This window comes from Thermomyces lanuginosus, assembly GCF_041956635.1.
Source record: "Thermomyces lanuginosus strain ATCC 200065 unplaced genomic scaffold VTN49scaffold_7, whole genome shotgun sequence".
Lineage (NCBI taxonomy): Eukaryota > Fungi > Ascomycota > Eurotiomycetes > Eurotiales > Trichocomaceae > Thermomyces > Thermomyces lanuginosus.
The window spans coordinates 55,267-70,855 of NW_027192341.1; the positions used below are offsets into that span (position 1 = coordinate 55,267).

General features: G+C 54.8%; 9 protein-coding genes across 9 annotated transcripts; 4 read left to right on the plus strand and 5 right to left on the minus strand.

Annotated features, from left to right (window-relative positions):
• Positions 1–25: 25 nt before the first annotated feature.
• On the plus strand, positions 26–1,468 carry VTN49DRAFT_7439 (uncharacterized protein; the record flags this gene model as incomplete). Its single annotated transcript, XM_069415708.1, has 1 exon — positions 26–1,468. One exon carries the CDS (start codon positions 26–28, stop codon positions 1,466–1,468), a length of 1,443 nt encoding a protein of 480 aa, XP_069271800.1.
• A 129-nt stretch (positions 1,469–1,597) lies between these two features.
• Positions 1,598–2,581, minus strand: VTN49DRAFT_7440 (mitochondrial 54S ribosomal protein uL10m; the record flags this gene model as incomplete). Its single annotated transcript, XM_069415710.1, has 1 exon — positions 1,598–2,581. The coding sequence occupies one exon, from the start codon at positions 2,579–2,581 to the stop codon at positions 1,598–1,600; it is 984 nt and encodes a 327-aa protein (XP_069271801.1).
• Positions 2,582–2,915: 334 nt separating this feature from the next.
• On the plus strand, positions 2,916–4,293 carry VTN49DRAFT_7441 (uncharacterized protein; the record flags this gene model as incomplete). The annotated part of the gene is made up of 2 exons (XM_069415711.1): positions 2,916–3,239; positions 3,292–4,293. The coding sequence occupies 2 exons, from the start codon at positions 2,916–2,918 to the stop codon at positions 4,291–4,293; spliced, it is 1,326 nt and encodes a 441-aa protein (XP_069271802.1).
• A 218-nt stretch (positions 4,294–4,511) lies between these two features.
• Positions 4,512–4,822, minus strand: VTN49DRAFT_7442 (uncharacterized protein; the record flags this gene model as incomplete). The annotated part of the gene is made up of 2 exons (XM_069415712.1): positions 4,512–4,536; positions 4,608–4,822. 2 exons carry the CDS (start codon positions 4,820–4,822, stop codon positions 4,512–4,514), a joined length of 240 nt encoding a protein of 79 aa, XP_069271803.1.
• A 568-nt stretch (positions 4,823–5,390) lies between these two features.
• VTN49DRAFT_7443 (uncharacterized protein) lies at positions 5,391–7,249 on the minus strand (the record flags this gene model as incomplete). The annotated part of the gene is made up of 2 exons (XM_069415713.1): positions 5,391–7,082; positions 7,148–7,249. The coding sequence occupies 2 exons, from the start codon at positions 7,247–7,249 to the stop codon at positions 5,391–5,393; spliced, it is 1,794 nt and encodes a 597-aa protein (XP_069271804.1).
• A 797-nt stretch (positions 7,250–8,046) lies between these two features.
• Positions 8,047–9,213, minus strand: VTN49DRAFT_7444 (uncharacterized protein; the record flags this gene model as incomplete). The annotated part of the gene is made up of 2 exons (XM_069415714.1): positions 8,047–8,572; positions 8,621–9,213. The coding sequence occupies 2 exons, from the start codon at positions 9,211–9,213 to the stop codon at positions 8,047–8,049; spliced, it is 1,119 nt and encodes a 372-aa protein (XP_069271805.1).
• A 399-nt stretch (positions 9,214–9,612) lies between these two features.
• On the plus strand, positions 9,613–10,276 carry VTN49DRAFT_7445 (uncharacterized protein; the record flags this gene model as incomplete). The annotated part of the gene is made up of 2 exons (XM_069415715.1): positions 9,613–9,685; positions 9,759–10,276. The coding sequence occupies 2 exons, from the start codon at positions 9,613–9,615 to the stop codon at positions 10,274–10,276; spliced, it is 591 nt and encodes a 196-aa protein (XP_069271806.1).
• A 439-nt stretch (positions 10,277–10,715) lies between these two features.
• Positions 10,716–13,350, plus strand: VTN49DRAFT_7446 (uncharacterized protein; the record flags this gene model as incomplete). The annotated part of the gene is made up of 3 exons (XM_069415716.1): positions 10,716–10,797; positions 10,869–12,833; positions 12,884–13,350. The coding sequence occupies 3 exons, from the start codon at positions 10,716–10,718 to the stop codon at positions 13,348–13,350; spliced, it is 2,514 nt and encodes an 837-aa protein (XP_069271807.1).
• A 260-nt stretch (positions 13,351–13,610) lies between these two features.
• VTN49DRAFT_7447 (uncharacterized protein) lies at positions 13,611–15,227 on the minus strand (the record flags this gene model as incomplete). The annotated part of the gene is made up of 2 exons (XM_069415717.1): positions 13,611–15,073; positions 15,128–15,227. 2 exons carry the CDS (start codon positions 15,225–15,227, stop codon positions 13,611–13,613), a joined length of 1,563 nt encoding a protein of 520 aa, XP_069271808.1.
• Positions 15,228–15,589: the final 362 nt, after the last annotated feature.

Consider the following 15,589-nt stretch of genomic DNA (forward strand, 5'->3'; position numbering starts at 1 on the left):
CCCATCCATTGAGTCGAATGCCAACATGGCTGCCAAACCCGTGACAATCCGGAACTTGACCTCCACGCCGATTGAGCTCCGACATGTCGAGCGATTCCCGCCGCCCGAGAAGAAGGGGGGTGCGCAGGGCCTGCAAATGCTGGCCAAAAACTTCACGCGCACGGTGACCAGCCTCGCGACTAATGTGACTCGCGCGGATAAGGATGCAGAGCCATTACCCGCAGATGCGAAGCCGTTCCAGACAAAGGATGTGAAAGTGCGCGTGGAGCCGTTCGGGACTGTCAAGACAGACATCAAGACCTTTGTCAACAATGATAAGGAGCGGCTGCGGCTGACATTCGAGGTCGAGGGCGAGAGGCATCAGATCACGGTGCCCGTGCCGACGGTAGAGTCGGCGGAGATGAAGGCGCTCAAGGACAAGCCACGCTTCCGCTTCACGGGAATCTTTGTGACGTTGAACTCGCACCTGGCAATCTTCTCGTCGGCGCGGCTCAACGCGTGGATGGAGGAGCTGCGTGATGACCTCCTGCTGTCGTCGCTGTCCATCCCCGGCACGCACAACACGCCGACGTGCCACGTCGCTGCGCCGTCCGTCCGCTGCCAGGCGGTCAGCCCCCGCGAGCAGCTTGAGAATGGCGTGCGATTCTTCGACGTGCGTGTGCAGCCACAGTATCCGGACGACCCGGGCAAGGACGAGCTGATCCTTGTGCACAGCGCCTTCCCTATTGCGCTCACGGGCAACAAGTACTTCCGCGAGCTGCTGCGTGACATTGAGGATTTCTTGCGGCGCAACCCGTCTGAGACGCTGATCCTGTCGCTCAAGCGCGAAGGTACAGGCAAGGCCACCGACGAGCAACTGTCTCGCATCCTGCGCGACCACTACGCAAAGCCGGGCAACAACTGGTACACGGAGCCCCGCGTGCCGACCCTGGGCGAGGTCCGCGGTAAGATCGTGCTGATCCGCCGGTTCAACCTCGAGGACCGGCTCAAGAAGGCACATAACGGCCGCGGCTGGGGCATCGACGCCGCCGGCTGGGCCGACAACACGCCCCATGCCGTCTGCCCCAGCGGCGACATCTGCATCCAGGACTTCTACGAGGTGCTGGAGACGGAGAACATTGACAAGAAGATCCAGTACGTCAGCGAGGCCCTTGCCCGCGCGGCAAAAGTGCGGTACCCGTTCGGTCGCGGGGACGGCAAGAAGAAGTACCCATTCTTCATCAATTTCCTCAGCGCGAGCAACTTCTGGAAGACTCAGACGTGGCCCGAGAAGATCGCGGCCAAGGTCAACCCGGCCACCGTCGCCTACTTGTGCAGCAAGCACGGCGGCGACAAGGAGAGTGACTGGTCGACGGGCATCTTGGTTACGGATTGGGTCGGCTTGGACGGGGATTTTGATTTGTTCCGGGCGATTGTCGGCATGAATGCACGGTTGAAATTGCGAAGTCCTGAGAAGAAGAAAGACTAAAGTAGGCTGTGTCAGGGTCTGCGCGCTTTTAGATACCCTCGACTTCGGATTTGGATCTATCATACAATGCATTGAAGAACGTAAAGGTGTAAATAAGGTATATACTATACAATTTCGGGAATAAGATTTTCATTCTTCTTTCTTCTCTCCACCCTTCTGCTCCTCCTCCAAAACGCTCCTCCGCGACTCCATCGTAAGCCACAAACTCTTCGCGGCACCCTCCAACGTCGACGTGAGGCCGGCCCCAACACTCTGCAAAGCGTACACGAGCTGCGCCCGCAAGCCGTCCAGGCCACCCTCAATGCTGCCCACCCACTTGGTCTCCTCAGTGTCAAACACGCGACCATCGACTCTCGTCGCGAGGACCATCAGCTTCCGCAAACCGTCCTGGACCGACGGCTCATGCCAGCCCGGATTTGCCTTGCGTGTTGGGGCGGGGAAGCCCATCTCCTTTGGCGCCAGTACCGACAGCGCGGCCTTGAGATGTTCCGGCGAGACAACCGGGAACGTGAGCACGGCGATTGGGCCGGCCAAGATTGGGGAGAGGTCATGCTTTCCCTTTTTGCGGAAGACAACGTCGTGCGCGGCGCGGGAAAGATCATGTGTCGGCTCGCCGTCCGCCACGCCGGCTGCCTTAGGGTCGAAGTAATCGACGATGCGCAGCGCCGCGTCAAAGATACGCGTCTGAACAATCTGCAGCTTGACGAGATCCGCCAGCGGAGGCACACCCGTGCGGCCCTCGCTAATGAGCCGTTCATCGAGTTTCCGCAGTGCCGTAACAAGCTCTCGTCGAATAGCGACCCATTCCGTCGAAAGCAGGTTGTTGTGCTGAAGGAACACCATCAACGGCGATGTCCGAACAATAGAAGTGTATTGCCGCAGGAGCTGCGAGCGTCGCGCTTCGGGGCTTCGGAACGACGGCGGCTGGGTTGGATGATGTGAAGCGAGCTGCGAATATGACGCCGCAGTAATCGGATCGATTGACTGGGCTGGGGACGTCGTTGCTGCGGCTGCTGTGCTGGCGGTGCGGATGGCGGCTTCATACCGCGGAACGAGCGCGCCGCAGCGCAGAGGCCGCGAGAGGTGTGAAGGTATCCGGATTCGTGGAGCCATGGTTAGTCTGCTGAACTCGAGCCGGTCGAGCCAGCTGGGAATTCGATGGCAATGGCTGATTCTTCTCTTTCTGAGTTCTTTTCTCTACCTCCGAGGTGAGGATTGGAAGCTGGAAATTTTGCCAGGAACACCGACCTCTGATTGGCCAATTTGGAAGGCGGTCAAGATTCTGCCCCGATGAGTCGCCGGTGTGCAAGTATGACTCGACCGATATCAGTCAGAATGACTTTGAAGAGACAATGCACGCCTTGTGTGACGCATTGGCTGATCTGAGCTCGGTTGACGCTCTCTGTCCAGACTCCCTTGAGCGCGCATTCGACGATCGGCTGCCACCATGACCGACACAGAGAAGAAACCCGAGCCCATCTCGATCACCCCGCTCCTCCAACGCCTGGCATACCCCTCGGCGGGGGAGATCAAAGTCTCTGCAGAGGAGATTGGGGCAGCATTTGCACTGATTTTTGAGGATCGGCTGTCGACGGTGCAAACAGCGGCGCTGTTGACTTTGCTGCATTCGACAGGACTGGACCGAGATGCCGCGGTTATTGCAGTGTGTTCTCGCCGAATGCGAGAGGCGGCTACCGCAGTTCCAAAGCGGTCATTGAGAGCTTTACTCAACAAGCGCAGTTTAAGGGAGGGTGGCTACAATGGGGGCTTGGTGAGTTAATTCTGTTTGTTAAGAAAAAATTAAGACCTAATTGAGGATTAAGTGCGACATCGTCGGCACCGGCGGTGACGGGCATTCCACCTTCAATGTCTCAACGACAGCCTCGATCATTGCGTCGCCGCTGTTGATGACAGCCAAGCACGGAAACCGCTCGCAAACATCATTCAGCGGCTCCGCAGACGTGCTCACGTCCATGGCGCCGGTCGCACCCAAGATCGGCGCCATCACGGCCGAGAACATTGTCCAGGTCTACGAGCGAACAAACTACGCATTTCTCTTTGCGCCCACCTTCCACCCTGGCATGCGGTATGCCAACCCCGTGCGCCGCGCCCTTGGCCTGCGCACCATCTTTAACCTGATGGGCCCGTTGTCAAACCCAATTGAATGGGCAATCGAAGCGCGGGTAGTAGGCGTTGCGTACCAGCAGCTGGGGCCAGTTTTTGCAGACGCCCTGCGCATGGGCGGTGCCAAGAAGGCGCTGGTGGTCTGCGGAGAAGAGGACATGGATGAAATCAGCTGCGCGGGCGGAACAAACTGCTGGAGGTTGACCGAGTATCCGAACCCGGCCTACAAGGGGCCCGTCAACGACCCCGCTACAGCCAATGACGGGGACGACGATGAAGAAGAAGACGAGGAGGATGAAGATGAAGAGGGTAACCCGCGCACCCTCGTCAAGATCGACACCTTCAAGCTGCACCCATCGGATTTTGGTTTCCCGACGCACCCGCTCTCGGACGTCTTTAGCAAGAAACTGCCCGAGGACAACGCCAAGATGCTTATGAGCATCCTCCGCAACGAGCTCCCGCGCGACCATCCTATCCTGCACTTCGTCCTGATGAACGTAGCCGCTCTCTTGGTCATCTCGGGTGTCTGCGACGCAGATACGAGCAACATGGGACCTGGCGATGACGGAAACGTTATCACGGAGCGTGGTCCAGGCGGTGGCCGCTGGAAGGAGGGCGTCCGTCGGGCTCGTTGGGCGATCGAGAGCGGCGCGGCGCTGAAACAGTTTGAGCAGTTTATTGAGGTGACAAATGAGCTGTAGCCCCCCAAAACATCCAAAGCCATCGAGCGGGGAAACAATCTCGGGGCAACTTTTTTATATTCCCATCATCTCAACGATGTGCCGTAGTGTACTGTAAATGACAGACAGGACAGGCTCGCCGGGGGAACATTGATTGAAACAAAAATACCAAAACTCCAACAGCGCCAATCTACCGGTCATGCAAACACATACGTAGTACCATCCATCCCATCATGCGATCATCGTGCCTCAAATTGGACCATTCTAAACGAGCTAGTCAGCCTCTTGTTTCTTCCATTCCCAGCACCCAAGGCAAAGGAGAAGAAGACACAAACCTCTTCGTCCTCTCCTTATACAACACCCGATGCCCACATTCCTTGCACCGGATCTGATCACCGCGCTTCAGCGTGACATGCGAGTTGCAGTCACCGCAGATATAAGTCGTCGCGGGGGCGCCCGCATCGAGGGATCCGGAACCACCGGCGGCGGTGTTAAAGACGCTTTGGCCGCTGGCGCCGAGGGAGGGGACTTGGTACGCTTCGCGGGACATTTTTGCCTTCCTGTTCTTGGGCTTCGCTGTATTGAGAGGAAAAAAGAAAAACGTCTTCGGGTTCTCTGCAAGTTGTTCTGGCGGGATGAATGAATGGAAGATGATGGACGACCTTGGACTGCTATGGGGAGTTTTTCTCCAAGAACGAAGCGCCTATCGGAGCCGTGTCGATTCACCGCTTTCCTTCTTTGCTTGGAGACAGTGTTCTAGCCGGTTTAGGTTAGGTTCGCCCTTTATAGCCACGTGCGAGCCAGCCAGTCATGACTAGGGAACTTGAACCGCGGATTTCTTACTCGTAGGCCGTGTTTCCCTTCTCTATGCCAACCTTCACTCGTGAAAGGAACAAGACCGTGATATCTGGAACATCATGGGTGTCCTTCACTCATATTACAGTCTGGACTTCGAGATACCAATTCTGTCATGTCTATTAGTCCTAGTAATGTTTATCATGGAGCCGTTGCACAAGTACTCCGTACGACAGACTGGAAAGACAACAGATAATATCAACACTCTATGAAGGGTATCAGGGCTATATAAGGTAGTATGCAACAAGATCATGGTCTCGCAATCACCATCCACCTCCAATCTTACCCGCAAGCTCCGCAACCCGCACCGTATCGCCCGCGCCTTTATCTTTTCCAACGTCGCTCTCAACCTTGCGGTATGTTGTGTACACCAGTTTATCCATTTCTATCCCAGTAATATCGCTCCAATAACGTAGCAAATCGCGAGCATGAGCTTCCATATCGATGATCGACTTCCCCGACACGACCGCTTCCGAGTCAAATTCGGAGTCAGAGTCGGCAGAAAAGTATGCTTCGTCGACACGAGCCAGCCACGCACGTTGCTCGTGCGGAGTCGCTTTCTGTGGTGGCTGCCCTCCTTCCGCTGCCGATGGTTGTTCTTGCTGTTGCGCAAGACTGACGTTGGCTTGACGTGCATCATCCAGACGGATCTGCCCGCCGCCATTAGTACACCCGCCGGGACATGCCATGACCTCAACATAAGCATAGTCCAAGCCAGCACCAGCGCCGGCAACGGCACCAGCGGCCCGTCGATTTGCAGCTGCTCCTGGCAATCGAGACGCTCGTGCCGGTTTCAGCTTGCGAACTAGATTCTGGATGTTGCGGAAGCCGTAATAGCGTCCGGCTTTGAGGATGGTCTCGCCGGACTGCGAAACCAGTGTGTAGTCCATAACATCTGAATTTCTTCCACGTTGGACGTGGAGTTGGCTGCCGGGATGCTGAGCTTGGTAACTAGACATGACGTAGTAAAGGTACCCGCCAGACGTTCCAAAAGCGCTGGTATGTTTGGATGAGCGATTGCGAGAGAACAAGAACGATTCTATCGTAGGATCTGGAAAGCGAGGTGCGTAGTCCGAAGCGACTGGCTTCAGCGGCAATGAAGGAAGAGACACGTTCCGGGATGATGCCAGCATCAATAGTTCCCGAGACGTTATTACGCAGTCGACGTCCCGCACCGCGGTATCTTGGCTGCCTTCTGGTTGCCAGGCCCTGTCGGTTAACTCTTCGCGACTAGCCTCGAGCTTCTTGTCGAAGCAAGGCATTATGGCTAAGTGCCAGATCTGCGATGGCCGGATGCCGAGTTTGTGGCTCAGCACTGTTTTCAAGAGCGTCCCCGAGAGAGCCTGCGGCGACTTGAGCCGCGACAAATGCGGGAGAACATGTGGGTGAGTTTTCTCGACATAGCATATCCAGCCAGGGCATGCAGACGACAGAATAGGTTTTTTCGGTGGCGTGAACTTCGAGTCACTGGCTGTGGCCTCTCTTGCGCTGTTCGCTGTCTCTCTAACCTCCTCTGCTGTAAGTGCCAGAACAAGCTCACGGATTACATCCGTGTCAATCACGTATGTAAAGCCATTGCCATGTTTCCCACCAGCCCGTAGTCCCTGCGGCCCACGGAGAAACTGGTCAATCATATACCCCGCCTGCCGTGAGGACAGCCCATATGTCGCTGCCAGGCTGGCCCGGACTTGCGGGCTGACGCTGACGACGAACAGTCTCTCCTCATCTCCCAGTGGCCGTTCTAGCCTGACACTCCCTTGACCATCGACCCGCAGCGGAGCAGCGGGATGTGCGTCCAATATCGACAAGACCTCTGCATGAGACTGGAGCGAAATCAGCACGGCTTCCGCCGAGGTAACGCATCCAGAGCAAGCTAAACAGTCCGTCAAAGAAATTTGGGTCGGCGCTTGATTCTCTGGCTGGACTTTGTCTTCCGTCGTCACTTCATATGGGTTCTGCGAAGGTACGAAGTTAGCATCGCAACGGCCACAAGCCAGTTGATAGAGGAAGAACAACGTACCTCGTCTTGTTTCTGAACAGGCAATTTCTCCACCGGCTTAATACAAGCAACACCGGGTGAGATGAAGTCGTTTAGATCATCGGCCGAAAGAATGGCGCTCATGACGAAGAGTACAATGCCCGCGGAGGGGTTGTGCTTCCAAGAACGAAATCTTTGCGCGAACGGGTTCGTACGTTTGCGATGTCTCAGCGCCGAACATTCCAAAGCTGCCCCTAGACTTGTATATTCCAACTAGGTGAACATTCGACTCAGACCAATCCCGACATCGGCATTTGTCAGTCGGATCTGGTGGCGATAAAAGCAAAAAATGTATTGGTAATCGGCGGCGATAAGCACACCGCCTTTACTGATAAACTCACCGCCTTGACTTATCGCAAAAGTTCTGCCGTCTCAAAAATATCCCCTCCATGATGTTATCTTTGTGACCGGATACAATCCATGCCGTGCCAAATTGTACAGGGGCATAAAGTAATATCATTGGGAGAAGCGGAATAATGTCAATATCAGGCATGGGTTAAAATATCCCAGGATTACGCATTCAATACCACCTGTGGCTTCATTTGGAAAAAGCAGATTACAATGCTCGATACATTTCGACAAAATGAAGGCAACAAGATACGGTCCCACATCGTGACTATGTACAAGGCGTACGGGAAGTCCACAGCTATCACTGATACCAAAGGTCAATGAATTAATATATCCCAGACGTGAAAACCGGGCTGTCTGATGTGTCCCATTGCCTGCTGGCTCCGGGCCACTATGAAATATTCGAATCCTCCCGCAGACGCCATTGACAGTTGCGCAGAGGATATAAAGATTTTCAAATCGAGGGCTGGCTGGCGAAAGAACAAGGGAGAGGCTAGACCGGGCGTTGCTACAACGCTATTAAAGTGAATAGCTCACTTGGCGATGCGAGCAGAGCGTCTCCTGGGAACATTGTCTGAAGGCGCGGCATCCTCCTTGGTCTTCTTGTTGTTTCCCTTTTTGGCTGCTACTTTTTCGGTTTCCTTCGCATCATCGTCTTGCTCAGCGTCTTGCTCTTCTGCTTTGACATCCCGTTTTCGCTTGTTGGAGTTTGTTTTGTTGTTCGATGCCTCATCATTGGACACGTCCTCATCGGGTATATCTTTGGCCACCGGACCAGTTTTCTTTTGGACGGCCGGCACCACGGCGCTGGTTCGACCGCCGACGGTCAAAAACACTATTTTGTTCCCGTCTGGCAACACTGACGGCTGGTTCTTCTTCCCTTTACTCCATCGATGTTTGAATAACCAATGCTTAGGGAATTGGTCCGAGTCACCCAGCACATCCACTGACGTTTTGCAGACGTAATTGATCGACTCGTACAGTTGTTTGATCTGGTCGCTCTTTAGTGTGTTGCTGTATTGTTCCGGGTGAATCTTTGCATGGTACAGAATTTCATCACTTGAAGATGTTAGTTTATACATATTACAGAACTGCGACAACACTTACCTCATCCAGTTCCCGATACCGCTGATGGTTGCCTGGTCAAGCAGCAATGCCTTGATCGGCACTTTTCTGCTCCTAATCTTTTCCTCCAGCCATTCTAGAGTAAAAACATCCGGATCTTGCAAGGGATCTGGCCCATTCTCCTTGAGCGGTGAGTGTTGCCGAATCTCGTCAGCCGGACAGTCGACTAAGCGAATTCTCGCCAATCTTCGAAAGTCGCAAAACGCAGCCTCCACTTTGGGATCACCATCCGTTTCAAGAAGAAACTTCCAGAATTTGGGCGGCCATGCCTTGTCCTCTGCATTTGTCGTACGATAATAGTAGGTGTCTGCGTCCTTTATCTTGAGCCATCCGGTCATCCCAAAATGCATGACCACGTGTGGCGGCTTGGACATGGCTAACCAAAAGTATTTACCCTGCTGGCCGGCACCAACGATCTTATTGCCCTTCATTGCTTTTTCAAATTCAGCGGCGCTGGTGCCCGCTTTACCGTAGACAATGTCATCGTGTTGGGCCTGAACACGGGTAATTGAGCGATCCACAAGATGTTTGCGGATGAAATGCACAATGCGTGCGACTTCAGCTAACTCCGGCATAATGATTCAAGGATCTCTGTTATAAATGGATGCAATACAGAGCAAAAGGAGATTGGGGATTGAAAGCAAGCTTGTACACTCGAGCTGCTTCAGCCTAGGATACGAGGCGCGTTCTTGGCGCGTTCTGGAGCCGCGTAATCATGTGACTCATCTCTCGCCCCTCGGAGCTAAGATAATCCGCTCTACGAATCCATCACGTGACTTTATCTATGAGGTCAGATCATGTGATCCGCTCTATACCCTTCTGCTGGGTGATATGAGAAAACGTATTTGATGGCAAGCCTTGTCCATACAACATAGGGAAGCCTTATGAATTGGTTTCGGTCGAAAGTGGCTTGGTTCTGGGCTTCGGATTCTTCTACGACAGACAATCATTCAGAACAGCGGACCGGCCGAGGCATGTCACGGCCAACTTCCACCACTGCGCCGACGCTGAGTCCGCAGTTCTGCTTTAATGAGAGAGCCTTGCGAGGTATGCTCGCCATGGGAAAACCTTTGGACGAATTCCCCAGGCAGAATGTTTACTGACACTGTCATGCCCGCAGACTTCCTACGCTTATCGAGATCAGCCATTGATGACTCTATCACGCAGAATCTCAACGCCTTGTTAACTCCCGCCCAGCGAGGTTTTGATCCCTCGTCAACGGCAAATCGACAAGCTAGTCCAGCTAGTCAGCGCCGGATCGACAGCGAAACGTGCAAATCCTTCCGAGAAAATGTCCTATTCCCATCATGGCAAACACGGTCCGAGGTACTCAACTACTGCGCCAGCGTGGCGACAAGCCCGGATCCCGACGACCCGGACGCTATCTCACGCCAGATAGAGTCCGCAAGAGAACGTGAACGGGTGGTTGATGAGCGGCTGGATCCGTACTCGGGACGGTACTTTCCACGTGAGGCGCGCACGGAGTCGCTGGCGATTCTGGTTCGAAACGAGAGGACCGTGGAGCAGATCGTCCGGTCGCGGACGTGGGGAGTGGTCACGGAGAAATGCGACATCTCGGAGCGATGGGAGGACGCTTTTGATTGCTGGCGGGAGCAGAACGCTTCTGGGAAGCCATGAGCTTTGTTTCTTTCCAACGAACAGGATGAGCCATGGCATCTCTGCATAGTATACAATACTGTACACTACATGACTCGCATAGATGTATATAGGAGCATTGATGGCGCTTGGTTTTGTTTATTTAACGAAGCTTACGACTCTCTTCTCGGCCTGGTTCAGTCGACGCTGTGCGTAGTAAAGCAAACTTTGAAATGGCCCAAAGAGCGTCAATAAATTCTGCAGAGTTGAAGAGGACAACGCACAATTAAATGCATACCCTCTGTGATTTTTCGCCTCTTATAGATCATCACCGCGGCTGAAGAATTACAACGCTGTTCATTCTCCGATTCCTTAGCCTCCTCTGCGGAGAAGATTCGGACAGCCCACATTAAAAATCTCCAACTCCAGCTGGCTTCACGAGTCGTCCTCACGCCACCGTCCACGAGGCTGCCTGCCCGCCATGCCACAGCCATTGGGCTCCAAGGACTCGTCCTTGTTCCGCCAGCTGGTCCGCCACTATGAGAACAAGCAGTACAAGAAGGGTACGTCCTGTTCAGCAAGCTGGCTACTGTTCGCTGAACTCGCTAACGACTCGCTCCCACAAAATCACCAGGTCTGAAAACGGCGGACCAGATTCTTCGCAAGAACCCGAACCATGGCGACACGCAGGCGATGAGGGCGCTCATTATGAGCAACCTCGGCCAGCTCGAGGAGGCCTTCGCACTCGCCAAAACCGCGCTCAAGAATGACATGAAATCGCACATCTGTTGGCACGTCTTTGGGCTCCTGTACCGCGCGGAGAAGAATTATGAGGAGGCCATCAAGGCGTACAAGTTCGCGTTGAAGCTGGAGCCCGAGTCGCAGCCGATCCAGCGGGATTTGGCCCTGCTGCAAATGCAGATGCGGGATTACCAGGGCTATATCCAGAGTCGCAGCAACATGCTCCAGTCACGGCCTGCGCTTCGACAGAACTGGACCGCGCTCGCCATCGCCCACCATCTCGCCGGGAACCTGGCCGATGCCGAAAACGTACTCACGACTTACGAAGAGACGCTGAAGACGCCGCCGCCGCGGTCCGACATGGAGCACTCTGAGGCGATCCTGTACAAGAACTCGATCATCGCAGAGTCCGGGGACATCGCGCGGGCATTGGAACACTTGGAGACAGCCGGTAAACGTTGTACGGATGTTCTGGCGGTGATGGAGATGAGGGCAGATTACCTCTTGCGCCTCGATCGCAAGGCCGAGGCGGAGGCGGCGTACGCTGCTCTGCTCGAGCGGAACCCGGAGAACTCCAATTACTACGAAGGCTTGATTGCGGCTAAAGGGATAGACCCTTCGGACCACAAGGCCCTGAAAGCTGTGTACGATGAGTGGGCGGAGAAGTTCCCCAAGGGCGACGCCCCCAGGCGAGTGCCTCTGGACTTTTTGGAGGGCGACGAGTTCGAGACAGCGGCGGATGCCTATCTCCAACGCATGTTGCGTAGAGGTGCTCCATCGCTGTTTGCGAACATCAAGACCCTTTACGATAACCCGGCAAAGCGTGACATCGTGCAGAAGCTCGTGGAGGGATATGCAGCGGGCAAAGTTGAGTCCCAGACGAACGGGTCGACGGACAAGTCGAGCTCAGATTTTGAAGCATCTACGTATTATTTCCTCGCGCAGCACTACAACTACCATCTGAGCCGGGACTTGGCGAAGGCATTGGAATACGTCGACAAGGCCATTCAGCTTAATCCGAAGTCTGTGGAATACCACATGACCAAGGCTCGGATATATAAGCACTATGGCAATTTGCCGAAAGCTGCGGAGATCATGGATCAGGCGCGGGCGTTGGACGAGAAGGATCGATACATCAACTCCAAGACGGCCAAGTACCAGCTGCGGAACAATGAGAACGACAAGGCTCTGAACACAATGAGCAAGTTCACGCGGAATGACAATATTGGCGGTGCTCTTGGTGATCTCCTTGAGATGCAATGCGTGTGGTATTTGACTGAGGACGGAGAGGCCTATCTGCGACAGCGGAAGCTCGGACTGGCGCTGAAACGTTTCCACGCGGTCTTCAACATCTTCGACACTTGGCACGAGGACCAGTTCGATTTCCACAACTTCTCGCTGCGAAAGGGCATGATCCGTGCGTATATCGACATGATTCGGTGGGAAGACCACCTGCGGGACCATCCCTTCTACGCGCGCATGGCCCTGTCTGCCGTCAAGGCGTATATTTTGCTGCACGACAACCCAGACCTTGCTCACGGTCCCTTGTTCGCTCAACTGAACAGTGCGGACGGCGAGGACAGTGCCGAACGACGCAAGGCCCTGAAGAAGGCCAAGAAGGAGCAGCAGCGACTGGAGAAGCTCGAGGCGGAGAAGCGGGAAGCCCAAAAGAAGGCTAGCTCGGCTAAAGGCGCTGACGGTGAGGTCAAGAAGGAGGACCCGGACCCTCTCGGGAACAAGCTTGTCCAGACGCAAGAGCCGCTGAAGGATGCGATGAAGTTCCTCACTCCTCTGTTGGAGTTCCACCCGAAGAAGATCGAGGCACAGGCTGCAGGGTTTGAGGTTTACTTGCGGAGAAGTGAGTCGGCCCTTTCTTTTGCCTTTGAAGAGATGCTAATGTCAATCCAGAGAAATACCTTCTGGCACTGAAATGCCTCCTCGCCGCGCACGCCATCGACCCATCACACCCCACACTGCACGTCCAGCTTGTCCGCTTCCGGCAAGCGCTGGATCATCTCGCAGAGCCTCTGCCCGAGCAAACGAGCGAAATCATCACCAGCGAATTCGAGAAAATTCTCCCCAAAGATACGAACCTGCGCGAGTGGAACGAGGCGTACCTCTCTTCGCACAGCCAGAGCTTCGAGCACGTCCGCGCTGCCCTCGAGGCTCGCTTCCTGCTCGATGCAGAGGCCAAGGAGCAGAGCGAGCGGGAGTTTGTCGCCGCCCTGGACCTTCCGGACGTGCGGCTCGAGCTGGCCGTCGCCGGGCTTGAGACTCTGGATGGATGGCGCAGTGGGCAGTCGGTCAAAGAGGCGTATGCGGAGAAAGCGAGAAGTAAATGGCCAGAGGCGTCCGCGTTTGCTGCGGCGGCGTAGAGAACGCTCGTTGCCCTAGCATCCCGAATATGACTAGCATTGTTATGATTGAAAGCAATGTCTCCTCTTAACTGTTCAAATAGAGTATTCTCATGTATGAAGAGAATACAAAAAGTGTTTGTACGCAATGGGCCACCTGTTGTAGAGTGGAAGAATTACCTTAATTCTATCAAGTCTATACAAACACGCCATTCCTCGAACACAGTTGCTAGTAATGTACACAGAGAGAAAAAGAGACATCCCAGAATTACTCATACAGTTCACTCATCATCCAAATTGCCGATAATGGGCTTTCTCTTCAACGCCTCCTCATCAACTCCGTACCCATAGTCAATCCACAATCTCTTCCAGAACGAAATCTGCTTGGGCCGTTCACCCTGCCCAAGAATCCATTCTTTGCCCTCTGCGATCCGCTGCGAGCGCTCCTCTTCCTCCGGCGCCAGAACATAGCGGCGCATGCGCTGCGCGATGCGCGGATCCAGAACAATATCATCGATCCACTCCCGTTCTTCGTTCTCGAGAGTGCCGTCCTGTCGTCGTCCTGGCTCCTCCTGCTGCTGCTGTTGTTGTTGTGAGCTGTCATCAGTGGTGGCGGTTGGCGACGCCTCAGCCGCCGCAGCGCGTTGCTCCTTGCGCGCCTGCAGGGCTTTGCGGACGGATTTGTGCCAGTCCTGCTCCTCGTGCGCAAGAACTTCCTCTTGCTCATATCTATGCTTGGTTGTAGTGCTCGTTTCCGAGTCTACTGTAGATACAGACTCCTCAGTAGCGCCTTCATGATAGGGTCTCGAGGCCGACGCCAGGACCACGGCAGCGACTTCTCGCCCCACATCGTCGGCGAGGTATCGCTTGTTGATGAAGCGGTAGATCCGGATAGGGGTGTTAAGGAACCCAAGCAAGTGTGGGAAGGGGATTGGTGCGGAACTTTCAAAGACGTCAGGGATGCTGCGAGGAAGGCCCCTCGAAGCGTATTCAGCCGGAGTGATGTAGGCTGGCGTTGGGCCTTTTGATTTCTCATCTTCCTTTTTCTCTTCTTTCTTTTTGTCTTCTTTATTCTCCTCTTTCTTCTCTTCTTGATCCTTGTTCTCTCCCTGATTTTCCTTCGGCTTCTTCTCAGCTTGAGATTCAGATGCAGAAGCCGCGCTGTCTTGGGCTTCATTCGTCGTAGGTGGTGGTGGCGGCGGGTCCAATGGTCCTAGCCAACCTTCATGAAGGCCGCGAATGTACTCTTTCCAGGTATGCCGGCCAATCACTATGTCCCCCCGTGGCCCCGGTTCCTCCTGGATTCCCTTCTGTCGTCGTAGGTCGGCAATGACTGAGTCCTTGCCGTCTTCCTCCTTTACGGAGCTCGGCTCTCCCGCCTGTCGCCTCTGCTTGCGGATCTTCTCTGCCAAACCGGCACGGATATCTCCCTCCCTCCGGCCTTCAATAACTTCGTAGTCCAGAGCCGCCGAGACAAGGATGGGCTTGACATAGTCGATGAAGTACTCCCGAGCCGCCCGCAGTCCGTCGCCTGGAGGTGCAGCCAAAAACACTGTCAGTGTCCGTCGCGATTGATTGACCGGCAGCGGCTCCTTGGAAAGATGGGCTACTAGATCCGACCACTTCTGCTGCACATGTCGTTTCTGGCGTCGGTCGTAGATCACTGCCGCGGTGAACGAGCCCACGACAGTCCAAAAGATCATCCAGTTACGAGACGGCAGTCGGAACCGGAAATTTGGCAGACCTAGTTCCCTGTTAGCAACTGTGGCAGCGTTGTCTGTTGCTCTCTGCCGCATACCGAGCATCTTAAACACCGGATTCGGCGGCCGTTGCGGCGCCTTCGGCTCCGTTGCTGGGCCCTGGGCGGCGCCGCCCGAAGCGCCCGTTTGTTCCGACATGATCAATGGCTGCCGACTTTGCGGTCAGGGACTGGACCACTTCGTCCAGTCGTGCTCGACAAGCTACCAACCGTTCCGTCTGGAAGCCGCAAAAAAATTGTCTCCGGGTGGCTGTGCTTACATAAGCAAGCCAGTTGTTCGCCCATTGTCCTGGCCCAAATTTGCTAGCCATATTGAACCGACCAGCTTCGAGCAGCGTGAGTAGTTGGAGTTTTTGGCTGTTGACTCAGCTCCCGCTGTGTTCTAGCCGGTTGCCGAGAAGCTGTAGGGTTGGTGTTGTGAGGCCTGCCAGTGCCAATCCCGCCGGAGCGAACTTCCCCTCAGATCCATCCCCACGCCCAAAGCATTGGGATCGATGAGCT